Raw genomic sequence first — 23112 nt, 5'->3', positions numbered from 1 at the left:
GTCAAAACGACGTCGTTTGAGTATGGGGCGATTGGACCGGGCAGGGCGTTTGGGCCAGTGGTTTGGTCCGGTTTTGAATGACTTTTGGGCTTAAAATTAAATTTTGGCCCAAAATTTGGTCTTTCATCAAGACCATTCTTTTATTTTATTTTTACTCTTTTATTTTGTTAGCCTTTTTGTATTTACTTATTATTTTTTTCTGATTTTGTAAAATGTTAAAACAAAACAAAGACCTAATTAATCTATTTAACTCCTAAAATTATTTAAAATTCTATTTAAAGATAAATGCAACAATTAACAATTAAACGTGTAAAGAACTATTTTTTTTGTGATTTTCTTTAACTTTGTTCTAAAACTAACTAATTAAATCCCTAAATGCAAATGCCTATTTGTATTTTCATATGAATAAAATGCAACCAATTAACACAAAAATGTAGCAAAAAATTCACAAAAATTGTAAAATAATAGAGAAATCAATTATTTGAGACTTTTGGAAATAGCTTGCTTAGGGCAAAAATCACGTGCTCACAGCCGCAACAGGAGAAATAGGGGTGATATATTGAGGAGCAATAAGGGTGGACTGGTGAGATCGGGTTGCGCGCCGCAACACACACACACACACACACACGACACACACCACACAACATATATATATAATATAATAGTATATTAATATATATATAATAATATATATATATATATATATAAAATTTAATTTTATTGTAATTGTTACGGAGGAATAAGGGAGGATTGGTGGGATCGGGATGCACGCAGCATCAATATATGTGCTTATGTATTCCTCTCTGACTGTGCAAGTTATTCAGAAGTTTTACATTTCACTTAGGGATTGATTATAGCTGGATACTGATAAGACCCTAGTTCATTTGTTCAAGACTTTGATAATTTGTATTTCGGGTTCCACCGAGTTTTTAGGACCGGTTATTGACATTGAGTTATTGATTTGCCGTTGTTCCTTGAATTCTTATCCTGAAACTATTACTCCGGTGAATTAATTTTTAAAGTAGATTTACTACGTTGAATCATTTCCTCCTGTCCTGCTAAGTTGTTAGTAATAGTGATTTAAAATAAAGGAATAAATATTACGCTATTTTGTATGACTTTTAAATTTGAACTCGCCATATTTATATATACATTTCAATATTTTAAATTCCAATAATTTTTAAATTTTTATTTCAATTAGTTTCTCAATTAAATTTCCTTAAACCTTATGAGGTTGTATTTTATTTAAAAAGGAATTTCTATTAAGTGTTAATTTAATAAAACCTATTTTAAAGGCGATAATTTATTCGATGTTGTATTTTTATTTGAAAAGGGTATTTTCTTCACTCAAACGAGTTTTAAAAATAACTTCATATTTCTCGTCGATTTTCTAATTGGTTTAGAAACTGTAATTTACCTTATGTTGTATAAATGAGACTCCTTGAACATCTTAATTGCATTTGTTACAGACATTATATACTGGGTAGCACGAGAATGTTATTGTGCAAAGTGAGATAGAAATATGTGGGCACAAGGTGCCATGTGTGCTTAAGGTTTGGAAATTAAGGTTTGATATGAGACATCGAGGATTCAGACTTGTGTATCAGAAATGATATGATTGATTGAGTTAACATCACCTTCTTTATTCGAGCACATTTTTACTTATCTGTGTCCCAGCTATGTTGGTGTTAATATACTTGGTTATTTTCCGTTTCCATCCGTGTTTCCCTTTATTGTCTCTACTGTTTGTAGTTTGATTTCTCCCCGTTGTGATATTACTTTGTTGTCTTTATCTTGATAGTTTATTATCATATCCTGTTCAATTTATTTGACCATTAGGTGTCTTGACTATTCCTTGTTGCTACTCCACCGAGGTTAGTCTTGATACTTACTAGGCACCGATGTGGTGTGCTCATACTACACTTCTGTACATTTTTGTACAGATCCAGGTATTTGATCGATAGTAGCTGCGCGGATCGTCGCGGTGGAGACTCAAGTTAAACCTCCTGCTGCGTCCGCAGGCCTCGAAGTCACCTTCATTTGTACTTAGTTCCATTGGTTCCTTTTTTTCCGGAACAGTGATGTATTTATTATGTATAACTACTCCTAGAAAGGCTTATGACTTGTACTATCGGTTTTGGGAATTGTAAGTGTTCAGAGTTATCTAATTTGAAGTTAGTGAATTCAATGTTATTTCTGTTAATGCTAGGCTTACCTGGTTTAGAGACTAGGTGCCATCACGACTCATTCGGAGGGATTTTGGGTCGTGACAATAATACAACATTCGCCAACCCTTTCAACTTTAATCTATATCAATACAAGTCAAAAGGATTCCATATTAGCAATAATACTCATGTTTTGGTCACTCAGGCATTTTATCAAACACTTGGTGCTATAAAGCTTCATAGTCCTTATTAATGGTGTTTCTACACCCAATAACCCATTCTCTTGCTCCTAGATTAACTCTAAAGTCTCAATTGGTTATAATCAACATCATTATTTCTCACTCATAAGGTAAACAACACCCTTAACCAATAATCAACAATCAACATCCCAAATCTATAACAGTTCATGCTTTTATATCAAACTCGTGAACTCATATCTCATGAACTATAGTCTATAATCATTAATCCAATGGTAGAATCAATTAGAGGGTGAATACATTACCTTTTTTTAAGTTCAATCCCCTTGAATTCGAGTTCTAGGGTTCCTTCTCTCAACAATGATGTCACAATCGAATATCCAATGATATGGAGGGTTTACCCATGTTAATAAGATGTTGGAAAATTGAAATTAACTTAGAATCACCATTAGAACTTACCTTGGATGGTGGAGGAACCCTTAAGGAGTTACGTTTTTTAGAGCTCCCCTTTCTAGAGCAAGTTTTTGTGCTTTGGGGCTGTGGGGGATGAAGTAGGGCTTTAAAATGACCCCTAAGTGCGCCCCCCGCGCACTTGAAGGCCTGGCCGTGCAAAATGGCAGTAACACTGCACAAGTGCGCCGCCGCGCACGGGGCGCGCATATTGCACATTGTTCTGTAAAATGCACATAACTTTTTGCATAGAGATCCGTTTGGATTCCACAATATATAGTTGGAAATCTACTTCAAAGGCCTACAACTTTCGTGTTTTGTGTTTTCCCAAATACCTTACAAATTTTAACTAAATCCTTCTTCAAGACTGACCTTTTGTAAACTTAGTAGATTTTATCGAATCTTGTACACCTCACTCTTCGTGTTGATTCTAAAATAACTAATTTCACCCATACTTATCCCACTAGGACTTCATATGTCTAAAATATCAGATTAATACCCATTTAACATATCCACACCTAGTCTGAATGTACGGGGTGTTACAGATATCCGGAATCTAAAATTTTGAAGAAATTACGCCCTTATAAGTGTAAATAATTCTAAGGTTATTTATGTCATTTTAACAGAATTAAAGCTTATCAACACTTTTTTATTAAATATTGCAGTAACTTATTATCAATTTTAGCACTTGTACCCAAACACGTAACTGCTTATTTATTAAATCAGTTTCAGTACTTAAAAGTGCTTTTCAGCACCTAATGCTTATCAACTACCTCAAATTAGCTAATCCAAACGAGCTCTAAGTTTGAGTTCTAAATTGGGAACCAGGGTTCAAATACCCAATTTCTTAACTTCAACATATTTGCTTTGGATGTAGCTGAGAAAATGACAAAAAGGGTCCCTTATTTGAGGTTAGGTTCAAATTAGTACTTTTAAGTATTCACTAAGCAGTTTTGGTTTTAAGTTTGTTCTGTCAAATATCTAACAAACTCTGGATGCTTTGTGCACTATATTGTCTTTTTTTAAAATTATGGCAAAATACATAAGTTGCCACCTATTCTTTGGCCCAAATCCCCCTTACACACTTTTTATGGACGATAATAACATTACACACGTAACCTTTCTAAAGTGTATCTAGTACACACCTCTTTTGACCAAGTAAGTTTCACGCAAAAGGAGCGCATGAAGAGGTGAAAAATGAGAATCTGCAGGATTATTTGAACGCTGTAGATTTAAATTAATTGATCTAACCGTCTAAATAATTTTTTTCTTTTTATCCTTTTCTACCTTTTATTATTTCACACAAAATACAAAAAGAAAAGACAAAAAAACATATACACTAATACCTTCGTCCCCAACCCCTCTTCCGACGAACTGACCAACTGGACGACTTGAGCAAGATTTTGATTTCTATTCGCCGTGGTCTTTTACATCTCTACGTGTGCTTTTATCTAATGTCATGGATTTTACAGTAGAACCCTCTTCTTTTATGTCTTTTGCTTGTCAGGAATGGAGTTTTGCTTACTCCGTCCGGTGAAAAGTTTGGATATTTGGCCAGAATATTTTTTATGAGTATTTTCTTGTGGGTTTTATCTTCCATGGCTGCTGAGGTTAGAGGAGAAACAATTGCACATTTCTACCAAATCAGAAGCAAGATTAACAAAATCAATAACCAAAGAATTCCAACTAGTAGCTTCTTTTAGGCCAAGCACCACTAACATTAGGAGACCAATCCCTAATAGTAGCATGATATTTAGGGGTTGTAGTTGAAGAAGAAACAACGGTAGAGATGATGAGGGGTTTTGGAGGGTGGGGGTGGGGGAAGATAAGAGATGGATGGGTCGGGTGGGGTAGTAAATACGGGTTAAGTTAAAAATAAATGGGTCGGGTTTAATAATTTCAAACGGGCTAAAATCAAAAGCGTGCATTACACGGATATACTTTTCACTTGTCCTGGTCAAAGAAGGTGTGTACTAGATACGCTTTAGAAAGGTTGTGTGTGTAATGTTATTATCATCCACAGAAAGTGTGTAAGGGGGATTTGGGCCAAAGGATAGGTGGCAACTTATGTATTTTGCCTAAAATTATTTATACTACCTTTTTATATAATAATTATATCTAGTATCATAATTTTTCTCTATAATATTGCAAGTCTATTCTTCATATTGCTGGTGCGTGATATCATAAAACGACGGCAAACGATACAATCTATCCAAATATTGTATTCATCAAACGATATAATACGATACAATACAATACGATACAATACATTATGAAGCGATATGTAACAACCATCCAAACAAGCTGTTAAAAAGATTATAAAAAGATTATTACTAATATACGTTTTCTACTTTTAAAAACATGATTTTACTTTCAACCTAGGACTCCCCAAAAATGAAACACACTAAAGTGTTTACGAGAGAAAAAGTGTTTAGCATTCTCTTTCATAAACAATCTTATACTATCAAAGACAAATGATTGGGATTGAAAGATGATATGTATTAGTATGATAATTACTTGTGACTAATAAGAATGCTATTATACAAAAGCCATAATAAGGTATTTACCAACTTACGCTAACTTGCAATCTTACTGCCATAGTAAGTATAAGATAGGTGCTCAATTGTGTGCATCAGAAACAGTTAAACAGTAGAAACATGATTTACCCAAGTTAGGGAAGGTTTGGCGTGATGGTGACTGAGGAGTGGTAAATAATATCAACGAATATATGCCATTGGTTGTTGATGACCCGTAAGTACTGCATAGAGCTATCCTTATTTTAGCATCATATTGAGCTAAAGTTATCCATCATCCTTTTTAGCATTACCCATCATATTTTAATAAAGCTAGCATAGTATATAAGGAAAGGCTGAAGTCAAGAACGGCTCCATAAAATTAGTGGGTTAAAACTAAATTTCAATAAGACATCTTATACTTTTCTTATTAGTACATATACATACATATATGCAAAAAGTTAGTATTGCCATTTTTTTCATACTTGTTTATATTATAACATTCTTAAATAACACAAAATCTTTAGCTTCACATAGTAATATTATTATTTATATTAAAATGGGATAATTTAAATAAATAAGATGTTAGACATGTATTTACAATATGTTATCTTTGATATTATTTTCAAAAATATACTTACTAATATAATGATTTAAGTAGTTTAATTCAAAGTTCTAAAAATATTTCTATTGTTAAAGAGTAGACAATCTTTCTTTCTTTCTTTTTTACAAAATATTTGTACTTTTTTCTACAAACATTAATATTGTCTAGTTTAAAATAATATCATAAAATTTTTTATTAAAAAATTTTGGGACCTAAATCAAGGCTTTACTAATCTCCCACTAGAGCCACTTGTCCAACCCTGACATTTTCAATCAAATTTATAGAGTCGTATTTAAGATAAGACTACAATGACAATAATATTAAAGGTAGTAAATGTGTCATTCTATTACCAAATGTAAATGAAGCTGGTTGAACAACATGTTCATGGTGGGTGTCGCACCCAAACGCACACGCAAGTATACGTGGTCGTACAAGTAATAAAATGATAAGACGAGTGTCGAACCCACAGAGTCTTGTATTAACTACCCACTAAATTCACCAAGATTCACCAATCCTATTGTGTTCTAGTTAACTTTCCCTTTCATACAATTCACTCATGGTTGCTAATTAATCGAACAATTGCTCTCGTAGCCTTCTCCCGAAGTACTACTCGCCTATTCAAAATAGATTAACCCCTATATTCCTATGGAATCAATCTATTAAAAAAACATTAAGATTACGATTTTTAATTAATCACGGTGACTAGGTATATTCCTATCCTAACCACAAATCCGCCCCCGCCCTCCCCCTAGAGTTAAGATCATGCTCTCTTCAATTCTTCTCTAATCTAAATGTGTCTTTCCCAAGCGTAGCATAGATAATAAATAGAACCTAACTGTTGGCCAGGCAATTAAGAAATTAATCACAGAACTGAAGAAACAACCATATATTGGTGAATTGTAATTAAGGTTAAGTCAACATTAGATAATAATATTCATGGCTAAATCACAACCCCAGAACTATGGGTTTTAGCCACTCATGATAATATCAAAACCAATTCACAAGTGTTGAATAATTGAAACTACTAAGAAAGATGAAGAAAAAACCGAGAATCCTTGCTCCCGAGTGTTCCGTGTCTTGTTCCCACCATCACAGAATAACCCCCAAAAAATAGGTTTAGAACCCCTTTTATACATGTTGGGGGCGTGTAGAGTTGAATTCACCAAGTCCCAGCCGAATTAGGACAAAATTCGCCCTTTGGCGTCTCGCTTGACCCCTGGCACCAACCTGGACAACAAACTTTTTTGTCTTTAATGGCATTTTGGTTGGTGCCTAGTACCAACCTGGACAATGAACTTTGTAGTCTTCTGTCAACGGCGTTTTGGTTGGTGTCTAGCGCCAACCTTGACACTAAACTCGTACTTCCTCCAAATTCTTCCGTTTTTGCTTTAATTTGCACGCCAATTTTCCAAATAACTTCCATTGACTCCTACACATAAAAATACCACGAATTAGAATCCATCATTGCATTACACATACAAAACTCATGTAATATGAGTAAAATACGAGGCGATATGTATATAAATATGCATACTTTATGCCGAATATCAACACCTCACACTTAAGCGCTTGCTCGTCCTCGAGTAATGAAAGTCTCAACTACACCCCAACAACATACACATCTCAACTAGAGAGGAGCACTTCAATTTTTAATCATATACTCTACCTTGACTATGATCAATACTAGTAATCAAGTATGACATACGACTCTCATATTCTTCCCATTTTAAGCATGCCCAAGTATAAAATGTTTAATTCAATCAATTCAAACAACCTATCCATAACCACCCTGCCTCACGAGCCGACTCATTACTACTAAGCTCTCCCAACTTGCGCACTCACGCAACAAGAGAAATTCACAACATCACCAATCCGTCATGAGATCATGTGCCCTCACCAACAACCAAGAGTGAATATAGAATAGTCCACACCGTCAAGTATGACTTTGAACATAAATTAAGGACATCACATAATTTGAACAAAAAAAGTATCTCCCTCTCACAAAGAATTCATGTGCATCCCGTTTTGTACCATAAGCTTTCCCGTAGTGTACATCTCTACTAATCTAAGCTAGCCAAATCTAGGATCAATTAGGAACTTAAGGTTGTAATGTAGGCTACGGAACATGCATGATATATTTAGGAATAGTGACTAACCCTCCTAATCACTTTAATACACTACACTAAAAAATCGAGCACATACTCTGCTCAACCAATTCACTCTCCACAAACCATATACAACACAACCATCTTGTTCAATTAAGCACTTCTACATCCTTACTAGCACGAATTAATAAGATTAGGAGATGTGTGTTTTTCAACATTATTTGAACTATCATTTTTTTCTTCTTGAAATTATCTATTCTTCTTTTGTACACACCCGCCATACATTATGGTTCATCGGCTAGTGACCCTTTCCCCCCCACAACTTTAGTGCACCTTAAGGGCCCTTCCATGAATCCACTCAAAAGCTACTCTCCAATCTCTTACCGAACTTCTTTTACCGCATAAGTTTCTTAGGAGGTAAAGGTTCAACATTCTCAAATTAAAAACAAATAGGGGTTCATCATGTAATGTGGGTGCCAAAGAAAAGGTCTATAGGCTCAAAGGGCTAGCAACGAAAATTTTTATTTGTAAGTGACAAGTACATCTATGATCGAGCAAGAAACACCTACTTCATCTCCTAGACTAGCAAAACTTAATAATTTCACTTCGATTAACACACCGGACAAGTTCTAGACTACACATGATAGCACATAATACCACAAATCCTTACACGCACCTTGCACATGACTCAATCAAGACGGTTTTGTTCAACTCTCAAGTCAAGCAAGCACATATAATTGATATTTTTTAAGCAATCTTGCACAATGTGGCATACAAGTCGAACAACTGAGAAAAAACGTCACAGAGTAGGCTATTTAATTTACTCAGGCATCACAATTCAAATCAAATGTACGGGAAGACAGAGCGCATGTCATTAACCTAATGTGCCAGAACCAAACACGTCAATAGGTACATGAGAGCAACTCAGTTTCTTACCTACTCCTAAAAAGAAAAATAAAGTACCCAGTTCGAGCTACACCCTTGAAAAAGAACTGGCGCCCAAAGAAAAACCAAGGGATACTACCTAACTATCTTGGAATTTTTTTTTTTGGTGTTTTTAATTGAACTTTACTCCCACAAGAAAATTTTCCAAAAGACCATCGTTGGGAAAAGTTCAAGTTTTTTTTGATTTGTTTTCATTTTTTTTATAATTTATCTACTACTCTATTCTAAAAGAAAAATAATAACAATGTTTATATAGTTAAACTAGACAGAAAGGATTCCCCCACCCCAAAATTATTTTATGCATAATCCTCGATGTATGATCACAGAGAAAAATATTAAACAAAGGTGAGAAATACTCCTTGAGACCCTCTTGGCTCTAGCTCACACATGATCCTCAATATTAAGGGTCGGAACGACCCCATACTTAAGCTCAAACATGCTCTTCAGCTTCAAGTTCGGGTACTCAGACTTCCCCTACTCTGCAAAACAAAAACAACACAAAACTTGAAACTATAAAAGTAAAATACAGGCCTCGTTGCCTCCCAACAAGCGCCTGATTTAACGCCGCGACACGACGCAAGGTCCTGCTCACTCATTAGCGAGTACTACTTTGGAATTCTCATGATCAATGATTCCTCCCCAATAGTGCTTGACTCTGTGCCCATTTACTAAAAAAAATTTCACCATGTAGAGCGTGCAGCTCAAGTGCACCATAAGGAGTGACTCTCACTACCTCAAATGGACCTGACCATCTCGATTTTAACTTCCCAGGAAACAGCTTGAGCCTAGAATTGAACAATAATACCTGTTGGCCCGGTTCGAAGTGACGTGGCTTGATACGCTTGTCATGCCATCTTTTCGTTTTCTCTTTGTACAGCTTAGCATTTTCATAAGAGTGCAGCCTGAACTCATCTAACTCATTAACCGCAAGAGTCTCTTCTCGCTCGCGGCTTCAAAGTCCGTATTCAACTTTCTAATGGCCCAGTACACTTTGTGTTCAAGTTCAACAGCCAAGTTACATGCCTTCCCATAAACAAGCTTATACGGCGACGCCCCAAATTGGTATTTTGTATGCAGTTCTATATTCCCACAAGACATCATATAACTTTGCAGCCCAATCCTTCGTATTTACACTCGCTGTCTTCTCTAATATTTTCTTTATTTCTCTGTTAGACACCTCAGCTTGCCCACTTGTTTGCGGAGGATATGTTGTGGCAACTCTACGGGGGACTCCATATTTAGCTAGAAGGTTATTTAGCAACCAATTACAAAAATGTGTCCCTTCATCACTAATCAAAGCTCGTGGAGTCCCAAACCTCAAGAATATGTTCTTCTTCACAAACGCAACTACCACCATGGCATCATTTGTTGAATGCAATCGCCTCTACCCATTTTGACACGTAGTCAACTATTAGCAGGATGTATTTGTTTCCTCTGGACAATGGGAATGGTCCCATAAAGTCTATCCCCTACACATCAAAAATCTCTACCTTCAGGATGTTAGACAAAGGCATCTAATATCTCTTTGTGAAGGTCCCTGTTCTTTGACATTGATCACACTTCTTAACAAGTATATGGGCATCCTTGAACAATGTTGGCCAAAAGAGCCTCGATTGTAACACCTTTGCAGCTGTCCTATCGCCTCCATGATGGCCCCCATAAGGTGATGCATGACAATCGTACAACACTAATTCCACCTCCTTTTCTGGAATGCATCTCCTCATCAACTGATCAACACACTGCTTGTACAAGAATGGCTCATCCCAGTAGTAGAAGTTCACATCATATAGAAGCCTCTTTCTAGCTTCAAATTTAATTTCAGGAGAAAGTACCTCACTCACAAGATAATTCACATAATCCACGTACCATAGGGGAGGGTCTTGGGTGATAGCAAAAAGTTGCTCAGTAGGGAATGCCTCCTTAATTTGTCCACCCTCCTCCACGTGGTCATGATTTCACAACCTTGATAGATGATTAGCTACTTGGTTCTCTGTGCCCTTCCGATCTCGTATTTCTACATCAAATTCCTGCAACAACAAAACCCATCACATCAATGTAGCCTTGGATTTTCTTTTAAATAGATACCCGATTGCTGCATGATCGGTATGGACTATGACTTTTGTTCCCACCAAGTATGCTCAAAATTTCTCAAAGGACCACACAACGGCCAACAACTCCTTTTCAGTAGTGGTGTAATTCAGTTGTTCATCATCAATAGTCTTACTCGCATAGCAGATAGAATAAAACATCTTGTCCTTCCTCTGGCCTAGCACTGCCCCAATAGCATGGTCACTCGCATCACACATGAGTTCAAATGGTGAGGACCAATCTGGTTCCATAATGATGGGGGTAGCCACCAACTGCTTTTTGAGATCTTCAAATGCCTTCAGGAAGGCTTCATCAAAATTGAAAGTTACATTTTTTCAAGCAACCTGCACAAAGGAGTAGCAATTTCTGAAAAATCCTTAATAAAGTGTCTATAGAATCCTGCGTGTCCCAAGAAACTCCGGACACCCTTCACAGAAATGGGTGGAGGTACTTTTTCAACTGCATCCACCTTCGCCTTATCAACTTCAATGTCGCTCCTTGACACTCTGTGGCCCAACACGATGCCTTCTTGCACCATAAATGGCACTTTTCTCAATTCAACACTAGATTTGTTTCTTTACAACGGGCCAACACCCAGCCCAAATTCTTCAAACAGTCATCATAAGAAGACCCAAAGACTGAAAAATCATCCATAAAGATTTCCATAATTTTTTGCACCATGTTAGTGAAAATAGCCATCATGCACCTCTGGAACTAAACAACATTCGCTTGAAAGTGAATGTGATAAGGACAAGTAAAACTGGTCTTCTTCTGATCCTCTAGGCATATGACAATCTGGTTGTATCCCGAACAACCATCAAGGAAGCAATAATATTCATGCCCCTCCAATCTATCCAACATTTGGTCAATGAATGGAAGTGGGAAATGGTCCTTGCGGGTTGCTTTGTTGAGCCTTTTGTAATCAATACAAACTCTCCACCTCGTCATGGTGCGAGTAGGAATTAACTCATTTTCCTCATTCTCTACCATAGTTCCTCCTTTTTGGGCACACATTGCACCGGGCTTACTCAATTGTTGTCAAAGATAGGAAAGATGATACCTACATCGAGCCACTTAATTACTTTCTTCTTCTCGACCTCTTTCATAATGGGATTTAATCTCCTTTGTTTCTCAACATTGGGGCGGTGTCCATCTTCCAAAAAATTTTTATGCATGCAAAACGATGGACTAATTCCTTTGATGTCAGCAATTGTCCACCCAATAGCTTTTTTATGCTCGCAAGTACTCTGAGCAATTTTTCTTCTTGCACATCGGTCAATCTGGATGAGATAATCATTGGCAATGTCTCAGAGTTCCCTAATAAGCATAGCGCAGATGCGCTGGAAGGGGTTTAAGTTCTAGCTTTGAGCTTCTTTAATAGATGGCTTAGGAGGGGTCAGAGTTACATGCATGTCCAACTCCTCAAATCTCCCAAACTCATGGACATAACAGCAAGACATGTCAAGTACTTGCTCAATTTCTCCCACCATCTCCTCTTCGCCGACTTCTTCGTCCCCAATCAAGGCTCTTTCAAGTGGATCTATGGGACTCATATACGACACCAATGGCATCACATCACTTTCCACCACAAAAATCATGTATACCTCTTCATAGTGGGCTGGCAATATGAGTGCTTTATACATATTAAATACCTCCACTTAGTCACTCAATCTCATCGTTATCTTACCTTCACATACATCAATTATAGCTCGGCCCGTGGCTAAGAATGGACGCCCCAAAATAAATGGGAGTTCCTGATCAGGCTTAAGATAATGAAATCGGCAGGGAATATGAAAGAATCCACTTGAACTAACACATCTTCAATTACACCTTCAGGATGAGCAAGGTAGCGATCAGCCAATTGCAAAATCACCGTGGTTGGACGCGGATCACCCAACCCCAAATGTCTAAACACAGATAGCGACATCAAATTGATGCTCTCTCCAAGATCACACAAGGCTCGCCCGACTGTGTGTTTACCAATCAAAATTTGGATAGTAAAACTACCCCGATCCTTCAATTTCTGAGGTAGCATGCTTTGTATTCTTGAGCTACATTCCTCAGTGAGTGCCACCGTCTCGAACTCGGTCAACCTCCTTTTATTTGCCATTATGTCCTTGATGTTTTTAGCATATTTGGGCACTTCTTGCAGAATGTCTACCAATGTAATATGGATTTGCACATGCTTTAAAATATCAAGAAACTTTCTATAAGCGACATTATCCTTCACTTTCTGCAATCTCTGAGGGAACGGAGGTGGTGTCCTCGCAACTAATGGTGGGGGTTTCTTAGCCACCGCCTCTTCAGCTGGCTTCTTTGACTCCTTTGATTTTTCTGATTATACTTCTATGGTGGCCGGTTTCTTATGAAAGGTCACTTGTTTTCTCTTTTTTCGACTGGACTTCTTCTAACTGTCTTCCATTCCTCAATGACACAACATTAATAGGTGCTTTAGGATTAGCCTCAGTGTCACTTATAAGGGCTCCAACTGGTCGAGTATTTTGGACACTAGCAAATTGCCCTATTTGTCGCTCTAAATTTCCCATCGCTGATGCTTAGGCCTACTGGTCAGCCATCAATTTCTTCATCATCTCCTCAAGGTTACTCGTCGGGTTTGAAGGTTGTTCAGCCTGAGGTGGTCTATATTGTTGTTGGGGCGCTTGTGGCCTGTACTGATTCTGGTTTTCACTCCAAGAGAAGTTTCGGTGGTTCCCCCAGTTAGGATTGTAAGTGTTCCCATACTAGTTTTTCTGCCTTTATTTGCATTACCATAAAACAAACAGACTCTGGATTAACTGGGCATAAGTCGCTCGTGTGACCCTCTCCACATACTTCACAAAATCTTTGAACCTGTTGCACTGACTGAGCTTGTTGCTTGTTAATAACCAAGGTCATCTGATTGATTGGTTTGGCCAATGTGGCATTCTGTGTTGATAATGCAGACACCCCATATAACTCGAGAACCCATTGTGTCTACCCATATCTCCTTGCCAATCAGGATTGCTTTTGGAGAATTTGTTCAATAATGCATATATCTCATTGAAGCTTTTCTCCAACACTTGACCTCCCGCCGCAGCATCTACCACAATCTTTGTCTGAGGATGTAGCCTTTCTATGAAAGTGTGAACTAACACTTCATTTGTATTATTGTGATGAGGATAGTCTCTGAGTAGCCTTTTGAAGCTTTCCCAAGCTGAGTATAAAGACTCCCCCGATTTATGTTTGAAAGCGACTATCTCACTTCGAATCTTTGCAGTTTTGCATGAAGGAAAGAATCTTGCCAAAAATTTCCTCGCGAGATCATTTCGTGATGTAATAGAATTAGCTAATTTTGCCTTCAACCATCGCTTTGCTTTGACCAACAGAGAGAACTGGAACAGTGTGAGCCTCACATAATTTGGAGTGACTCCGTTAATAATATAAGTATCACTAATCTCCAAGAAGTTCAGAATGTGCTGTTATGGATCCTCGTGTGGAAGACCTATAAACTGTCCATTGGCATGTAGTAGCTAGATCATGCTATGTTTCAGCTCAAAGTGCCCAGTGATTCTGGGCTTCACAATGATGGAGGTGACATTAGCAATGCTGGGCATCGCCACCTCCTGAACCGTCATATGCCGCTCCTCTGCCATGTCCATAGAAAATTGAACAAGTGCCTGAAGATTATTTGTGTCCCTTGCTTCTCTCAACCTTCTGTGAAATATTTTCTCAGGTTCGGGGCAAAAGCCTTGAAGTCTATCCTGACTTCTAACCATTCGCATTCAATCAAGGTTACTGAGAGCAGAGCAACAATTAAGTAACGTTAGACTTGATGAAATAACTAATTAAAGCAAAAACTAGAAAGTAGTCAATATTCAAGTCGCCAGCAACATCGCCAAAAACTTGTCACTCCCGAACGCACACGCAAGTATAAGTGATCGTACAAGTAATAAAATGGTAATTCGAGTGTCAAACCCATAAATACTTGTATTAACTACCCACTAAATTTACCAAGATTGTTATTCAGTCGAGTCACTCAGAGTTCAAAAGTGTGATTATACTAAACATTAATTCTAACTAGTAACTAAATATCAAGCAACAAAATGGTTGTTGTGTATTCAGTAGACACGAATATTCCAAGGTTGTAATCGATTCACCAATCCTATTGTGTTCTAGTTAACTCTCCCTTTCATACAATTCACTCATGGTTGCTAATTAATCGAACAATTGCTCTCGTAGCCTTCTCCCGAAGTACTACTCGCCTATTCAAAATAGAATAACGCCTATATTCCTATGGAATCAATCTATTAAAAATGCATTAAGATTACAATATTTAATTAAGCACGATGACTAGGTATATTTAACCACAATTCCCCCCCCCCCCCCCCCCCGGGTTAAGATCACGCTCTCTTCAGTTTTTCTCTAATCTGAATGTGGCTTTACCAAGCATAGCATAGATAGTAAATAACACCTAACCCTTGGCCATAAAATTAAGCAATTATTACAGAATTGAAAAAACAACTATATATTGGTGAACTGTAATTAAGGTTGAGTCAACTTTAAACAACAATATTCATGGCTAAATCAAAACCCCAGAACTATGGATTTTAGCCACTCATGATAATATCAAAACCAGCTCACAACTGTTGAATAATTGAAACTAGAAAGATGAAGAAAAAACTGAGAATCTTTGCTTCCGAGTGTTCCGTGTCTTGTTCTTGCCTTCAAGTAATATCCAACCCCCCCTCCCAAAAAAATAGGTTTAAAACCCATTTTATACATATTAGGGGTGTATAGGGTTGAAATCACCAAGTCCCAGCCGAATTAGGACAAAATCCGCCCTTTGGCGTCTCGCTTGGAGCCTGGCACCAACCTGGACAACAAACTTTTTGGTCTTCTGTCAATGGCATTTTGGTTGGTGCCTAGCGCCAACCTGGGACAGTGAAGTTTCTAGTCTTCTGTCAATGGCGTTTTGGTTGGTGCCTAGCGCTAATTATGGCTGTCCAACGGGACGGGCCGGCCCGACCCGGTCCCGTCCCGTCCCATCCCGTCCCAAGTTAAACGGGATGGGCCAATGTTAAACGGGACACGGGATGGGACGGGACGGCCGTTTCGTCCCGTTTGTCCTGCGCCCAACGGCCATAAACGGTCAAAACAGCCCCTATACCCCCCCCCCCCCAAACACCCCTACTCCCCCCCTCCCCCAAACTTTTAATATAACCCCTAGGTTTATTAAATTATATTTTGGCCCTATTTTCTACTATAAATACCCCCCATTCTTCTTTATTTTTTCCCACAAAAATCAATCTTCTCTCTCAAATCTCTTACATTCTAATATTCTATCTATATTATTCTCTCAATTTTGTTACTATCAAGTATCAACTATCAACTATCAAAAGATAACTTTCAAGTTTCAAGTATTTGGGCAAATTTTTGGATCAACTTTCAAGCTTCAAACTGATTCGTCAAGCATTTGGAGCAATATTTTGGGCAATTTCTTCAAGTTTCAATATTTAATCACGGTGCACTCGTTCCATCTCCTAATTTTAATATATAATTTTTGCGTATCATTTTAGTGCTTAATTTTTGTGTTTACTTTACGTGTTCTATTTTCGTATTTCATTTGTGTGTTTAATTTTTGTGTTATCTTTTTAAATTTAATTTCGTATTTAAATTATGACACCTAAAAATGTATTTGGCATGTTTAAAAAAAGTAGTAAAAAAAGTAGTAAAGGTGAAAGTAGTAGTAATCCTAATCCTAGTCCTAATCCTAACCCTTCTCCTAGAATTAGAAAACATATAGATGAAATGACTCGTGTTGATGAAACTTCATTTTCCCAACCCCCGCATTTTATGATGTTATTGTCGGAGAACAACTTTACAAAGATAATTTGGCAATGATATATTTTTTGAGGACGAAGAAAATGAGGATGAACAAAATGACGAAGAAGAATTAGATGAAACACCCACTAGTCCCGCAACACAAGCTCCAACTCAGAGTCAATCTCAGTCTGGAGCTTTACCCCCTGTACCCCCTGTAAGGGGTAAGCCTAAGGTTGAACATCCCAAAGCATCACTTGTATGGAAATTTTTTAAACAGGATAAAGTCAATCATCCTGCTATATGTGAAAAATGTAAGCAACAATTTGCACACACAACAAATGGTGGGACGGGGGGGGGGGGGGGGTTTAACTAGACACTTAAGAAAGGATCACAAAGTATTATGGATACAAGCTAACATAGAAGCCGGAAAAATTATAGATCCTACCATCGGTACTGACACTCCTAGTGGACCTGCTTCTAATCAAATTCAACAACAACTTGACCCTGCTTCTGGTCATGTTTTACGCCCCTATAACAAAGATAGCGATCGTGAGAACTTAGCAAAAATGGTGGCTGTTTGTGGCTTACCTTTTACTTTTCCCTCTCACCCTGCTTTTGTGCATTATATACAAGAAACTTATAACCCTGCTTTTCAAGTTTTTCCTAAGACCACGGTTAGAAATGATGTTTTTAAATTTCAAACCGAATATCTTCAGTATATTCGTTGTGTATTTTTTCACTTAGATTGTAAAGTGTCTATCACATCTGATATAGGTCGTAGTCCTAATGGTTGTGATTATTTAACTGTTACATGTCATTGGGTTGATCATCACTGGAACATGCAAAAACGTATTATTGGTTATAAATTTGTTGATTCAAAACACACTGGAGCATATATTGCAACTACTGTTCTACAAATACTTGATTTTTATGGACTCATTTGATAAAGTTTTTAACTCTCACCTTAGATAATGCTTCTGCTAACACAACCGCAGCAAATAGCTTAAAAATTAGACTTTGTCCAATTTAATCCTACAAGTTTTTTCATGTTAGATGTGCATGCCATATTTTTAACTTGGTTGTAAAAGATGGTCTTAATTTATTTTCTGATGCTTGTAGTAAAATACAACATGCTTGTGGCTATATTTTTCGTGCTCATAAACAAAGTAGAATTCGTGAATTTGCTCGGCAATGTGCTAGTGCTAACCTTCCATTTAGAAAAGTTCCAAAAGATATTTGTACTAGGTGAAATTCTACTTATGAAATGCTTAAAGTTGCTTATGATTATCGGGTGCCTATCCAAAAGGTATTTAACATGCATAATGGTATTCCTGCTGATCAAATTGTTGATTCTGATTGGGATGAGATCAAAGAGCTTACTAAATTTTTAGAAAAATTTTATTATGCTACAAAATAATTTTCTGGTATATATTATCCTACTGTTACACAAATATTATGGTATATTTGTGAAATTTCTGTTGTATTTGGTAAGTATAAAACAAATCCAACTTATGCACCGGCCATTAATGAAATGATTTTAAAATTTAAAAAGTATTTTTTCCCTTCTTCCGAAGTTTATTTAATTTCTACTTTACTTAACCCATCTTTAAAACTAAAAGGTGCAAAGGGACTTGTTCGTAAAATTTATGAGAATTTAGAAATTCTAGAAAATGAACAACCATCTCTCGAAGACTGCCAAGCTAGCATATATTCTTATATTAGATCAATGTTTGATAAATATAAATCTATGGATACAACTGGTTATGAAACTGCCCATTCTACTTCTAAGTCTAGAGCAGAAGTTTTATGGGAAGATATGGATGATATAGCAAGTTTTGATTATGAACTTGATTCTTATCTTAATCAAGGATTGGAAAGTATTAAAGACGAAGAAGGCAAAACAACTTTTGTCATGGTGGAGGGAGCGTGGCAAGGCTTTTCCAACACTTTCAATTATGGCCCGAGATATCCTAGCTATTCAAGCATCATCAGTAGCATCAGAGAGTGCTTTTAGCGCGGCAAGATTTCAAATTGGAGATCATAAACATGCATTAGCGGATGACAGTCTAGAGATTTCCGTATTATTCAGAGATTGGATTACTTCAGAAAGAAGAAATCTTGGTTTTGAAAAATTAACCACTAGGGAAGAAGAAGAAGAATACAATAAGATACTTACCATTGGGAGCGATGACGGCATGGAGCTCATGGAACATCAATCAACATTGCCAATTCCATTAGAATGTCCGAGAGATATCATTGATAAGTTATAAAGAAGTTATATAGGAGCTTACAAATATTAGTATGATAATTTGTAATTGGCTACTAAGAGGCCTAGTTCAAACAGAATCCTTCCTAGAAGGTGGCTGCGTAGATTAGGTGCTTTTCAAAAGAATTATATTTGTATTTGAGATTTGAAAGTTCTATTAATAAAATAAATGGCTCTAAGCATCGAATTTTTTTTATGAATTGCCTTAGTTACTTAATAGTTAATACTTTGAAATTATATTAAATAAATTATAACTCTATTATAAATTTATAATTACTAGAATATTTCATTACAAGTCTTTTGTTTTAATATTTTATAATTCTTTACTTAGTTTTCTAATTTTCGTTTTAACATAGTAACATTTAAGTTTATTAAATAAGTCAAAAATCTAGCTGTTGCAAACTTTAAAAGCATAGTAATTTTCAAAAAACTAGACGTTTTTTTTATTTAAAAAAATACAATTAAGGCCCACGAACCCATCCCGTCCCGTCCTGTTCCGTCCCGTCCCATCCCATCCCGTTTGTTAACAGGACGGGATGGGACGACCGTTTCGTCCCGTTTGTCCCGTCCCGTTTCGTCCCGTCCCGCCACCGTCTCGCTTAAATGTCGTCTCGTCTCGTCCCGTTGGACAGCCATAGCGCTAACCTGCACACCAAACTCGTACTTCCTCTAAATTCTTCCGTCTGTGCTTTAGTTTGCACGCTAATTTTTCAAATCACTTCCCTTTGACTCCTACATATATAAACAACACGAGTTAGAACTAATCATTGCATTACACATACAAAACTCACGCAATATGAGTAAAAGAGAACGAACTTCATATATCCCTTTTCTACTCAATCCAGAAACAAGAACGGACGTTATCCCGATTCGTCTCCATTTTTGTGAAACTATTCCTCAAGTGCGAGGCGATAACATATAAATATGCATACTTTATGCCGAATGCCAGTGGGGCAGTGGTCTGTAGATATTATTGATCATCAATCACCAAAATATATTAAAAGAGCCTGACACTTCTTTCATAAAATTCATATAATATCGAGACACGATAAACAACCTATATGGCTTTGATCTAGTGGTAAGAGCGCAAAACATGATGTATGGGCGCAGATCATATGGTATTGAATTTTTCTCTCAAGTAAAAATGGTAAAGCAGTGAACCCATTATCCATCGTATTTTGAACCTTGCGACACTTGTCTCGGGAATTTCTTAGTTAAAAAGATAGATACAAAAGTACTTGCTTTCTGATGTGTGGATCATTCAAATATGACAAATATGAATAGTTAATTTGGAGAATTTGAGTTAAAATTAGAAAGTAAAATCGTAAGAAACATGAAAAAAGACTACATAAAGGAGAAAAAAAATAGAATTGATGAGAAGGTGAATATATTATTTAATTTAGTGAAAGAAAATCTTTACTATTAATTCACTCAATCTTACCTCTACAAATTTTAAAAAATATTAAATTCTAAAATCTTTTATTAATAATTATATAAATATAAATTATATGCAGTATATAATAAATAGTAGTGTTTTATATTTTTGGGGCCTTAAATATTTGGGGACCTAAAGTAAGGGCTTCACTTGCCTTACCCAAGAGACACCCTTGGGCTGAACCCCTAAAATTTTCAAGTTTAGGAAACCATATTAAAATCAAGTTAAGTATCTAGCTATGGCTTTTGTTACTCCATTATGCAATTTTACCACATACCTCAAAACTCCCTTTTCTTCATCTTCTCTAGCTTCCTCTCCAAAAACCTCAGTTTTTTCTCCATGCAAAATGTAACCAAACCTTCAAGGTCTCATGTAAGGTGTCCAAACAAAAACCATGATCACAATAACCGCAAAACAAACTCCGAATCATCGCTCGATAGGAGAAATGACCTCCTAGGTTTAGAAGGACTCTATGGTGCTACTAATCTTGCACCATCAGTAGCATCTGCAACTCCTTTTCCAATCCCCACTCTTGATTCATGTGGCAGAGCAGAAATGCAAAAGATATATCTGCACCCTATATTGTTGTCCCCCTATGCCACCAAAAACAGATGACATTCCTTATTACAAGTTTCCCACTAGGTATCACTAAAATGAAGGAGTTAACTGAAAAAGATCCACTTGATCCAACAGGGTTCAAGCAACAAGTCCATTGTGCTTACAAAATAGATGGCAGGGAGTTCCATTCCATAGATGGTACTTGTACTTCTATGGCAGAATCTTGGGATCACTAATCAATGATCCGACTTTTGCTTTGCCATATTGGAATTGGGATAATCCAAAGGGTATGCACCAATGTTTGATTAACCAAATGTTTACCCAAACCTCAATGATATAAAACGTAACCAAACTATCTTGGATCTTGGCTTTTTCAGTGATGATGTGAAAACAACTGAGCAAATGTAGATCGAATGTGGACAATAAGGAAGACATTTGGAGGCAAACGCAAGGACATCAATAACCCAAATTATTTGAAAAGTGAACTATTCTTTCATGACGAAAACAAGAACCCTGTTCGGGTTAGAGTCCAAGATTGTTTGGACAATAGGAAAATGGGATATGATTACCAACAAATGCCAACCCCATGGCACCATTTTAAGCCACTGAAAAAGAGCAAGATCACCGTCGATCCAAGTTCAGTTCCACCAGCTACTCAAGTATTCCCAATAAAAAAGTTGGACAAAATCATTTCATTTTCTGTTCATAGGCCAACTTCTGGTAGGACTCAGCAGGAGAAAGATGAAAAAGAAGAGATGTTAACTTTGAAACAAGTTGAGTGCGATGACAGTAAGCAAATAAGATTTGATGTGTTCCTCAACGTGGACAATACCTTCAACTGGCAGGAGCTAGATAAGGCTGAGATTTCAGGAAGCGACACTAACTTACCACACATTCACAGAGGTCCCATTAAGGAACCAGAGGACTTTCAGCTGGCCATAACTGAGTGGCTCGAGGAAATTGGCCTTGAAAGATGAAGATACTATCGTGGTGAATCTGGTTCCAAAAGCTGGGGGTGAGTTTATCGCCATTGAATCTGCTGAGATTAAACAACAACAACAAACCCCGTCTGTTCCCACAAGTGGAGATTGAATCTGCTGAGATTGAACTTGCGAATTGTTGATCATCTGTTTGAGTTTACTACTACTGTTAGCAGCTGGCCTGCTTTTGCTTTTCCCTTTGCTTGTGTTGAAATAAGCTCTCTGTACAGTAGTTATTTGCGATAAATCAGTAATGCACTGGTGTTGTAATTACTCTCTTAATCTTTTCATACTTTAAATTTTGAGCTGCTTTTATCTTGAATTTAATGAAGAAAGTAAAAACTTCTGGTGAGCTAGCAAACAAAAAAAAGTATAAATAGTCACGGTATTAAAATAAGAGCTTAACTTCTAAACACTGTCCGTAAAAGAATCTTTACATTTATTAGATCATCAGAAAGATAACTATAGGTAACCATCCATACAAGTGTGATTAGTAACTTGAAAATTACGCATACTAGTAGCATAAAGATCTATACAACTATCAATGTATACAAGTTAAATCCTCAAAATAAAAGGTGTTTTCCAAAATGTGATGAATTTGACTTATAGAACTGAATTTTGAATATTATTGTGGAGTAGTTTACTAAACATAAAATAACTTCTCTGTCCTTCCACGGTAGGGGTAAAGTTGCGTACATCTTACACTCCCTAGATTCAACTTGTGGGAACTTTGTTGTTGTTGTAGTTAACTAACATAAAATAGTACTTTGACTAAAGTTTATTCAGTCACACCTAGACTACAGAAATCCTAAATAAAGAGTTCAATTGATTAAGAGAAGGTCGTAGGCACCTGTTAGGCACCTTTCACGTCTTGCATTGCTATGATTGTCTATCTATTTAAATTAATCTCCTAAACCAACTAATTTTGTCACGGGAAAGGAACTAAAAGTTAAAAATAAAATTATTACATGCCAAATTAGAAGAAATGGAAAAGCAAAACAAAA

At 36.7% G+C, this 23112-nt stretch overlaps 1 protein-coding gene and 1 pseudogene across 1 annotated transcript; one reads left to right on the top strand and one right to left on the bottom strand.

The window, feature by feature from the left end:
- Positions 1-12787: 12787 nt before the first annotated feature.
- On the bottom strand, positions 12788-13613 carry LOC109215752. Its single transcript, XM_019379863.1, has 2 exons — positions 13445-13613; positions 12788-13401 (listed from the first exon to the last, which is right to left on the bottom strand). The coding sequence occupies exons 1-2, from the start codon at positions 13611-13613 to the stop codon at positions 12788-12790; spliced, it is 783 nt and encodes a 260-aa protein (XP_019235408.1).
- Positions 13614-20669: 7056 nt separating this feature from the next.
- Positions 20670-22327, top strand: LOC109215755 (annotated as a pseudogene).
- Positions 22328-23112: the final 785 nt, after the last annotated feature.

This window comes from Nicotiana attenuata, unplaced genomic scaffold (genome assembly GCF_001879085.1).
Source record: "Nicotiana attenuata strain UT unplaced genomic scaffold, NIATTr2, whole genome shotgun sequence".
Classification (NCBI taxonomy): Eukaryota; Viridiplantae; Streptophyta; class Magnoliopsida; order Solanales; family Solanaceae; genus Nicotiana; species Nicotiana attenuata.
Note: the sequence above shows the minus strand (reverse complement) of the source record. Positions and strands in the feature narration are given on the sequence as shown.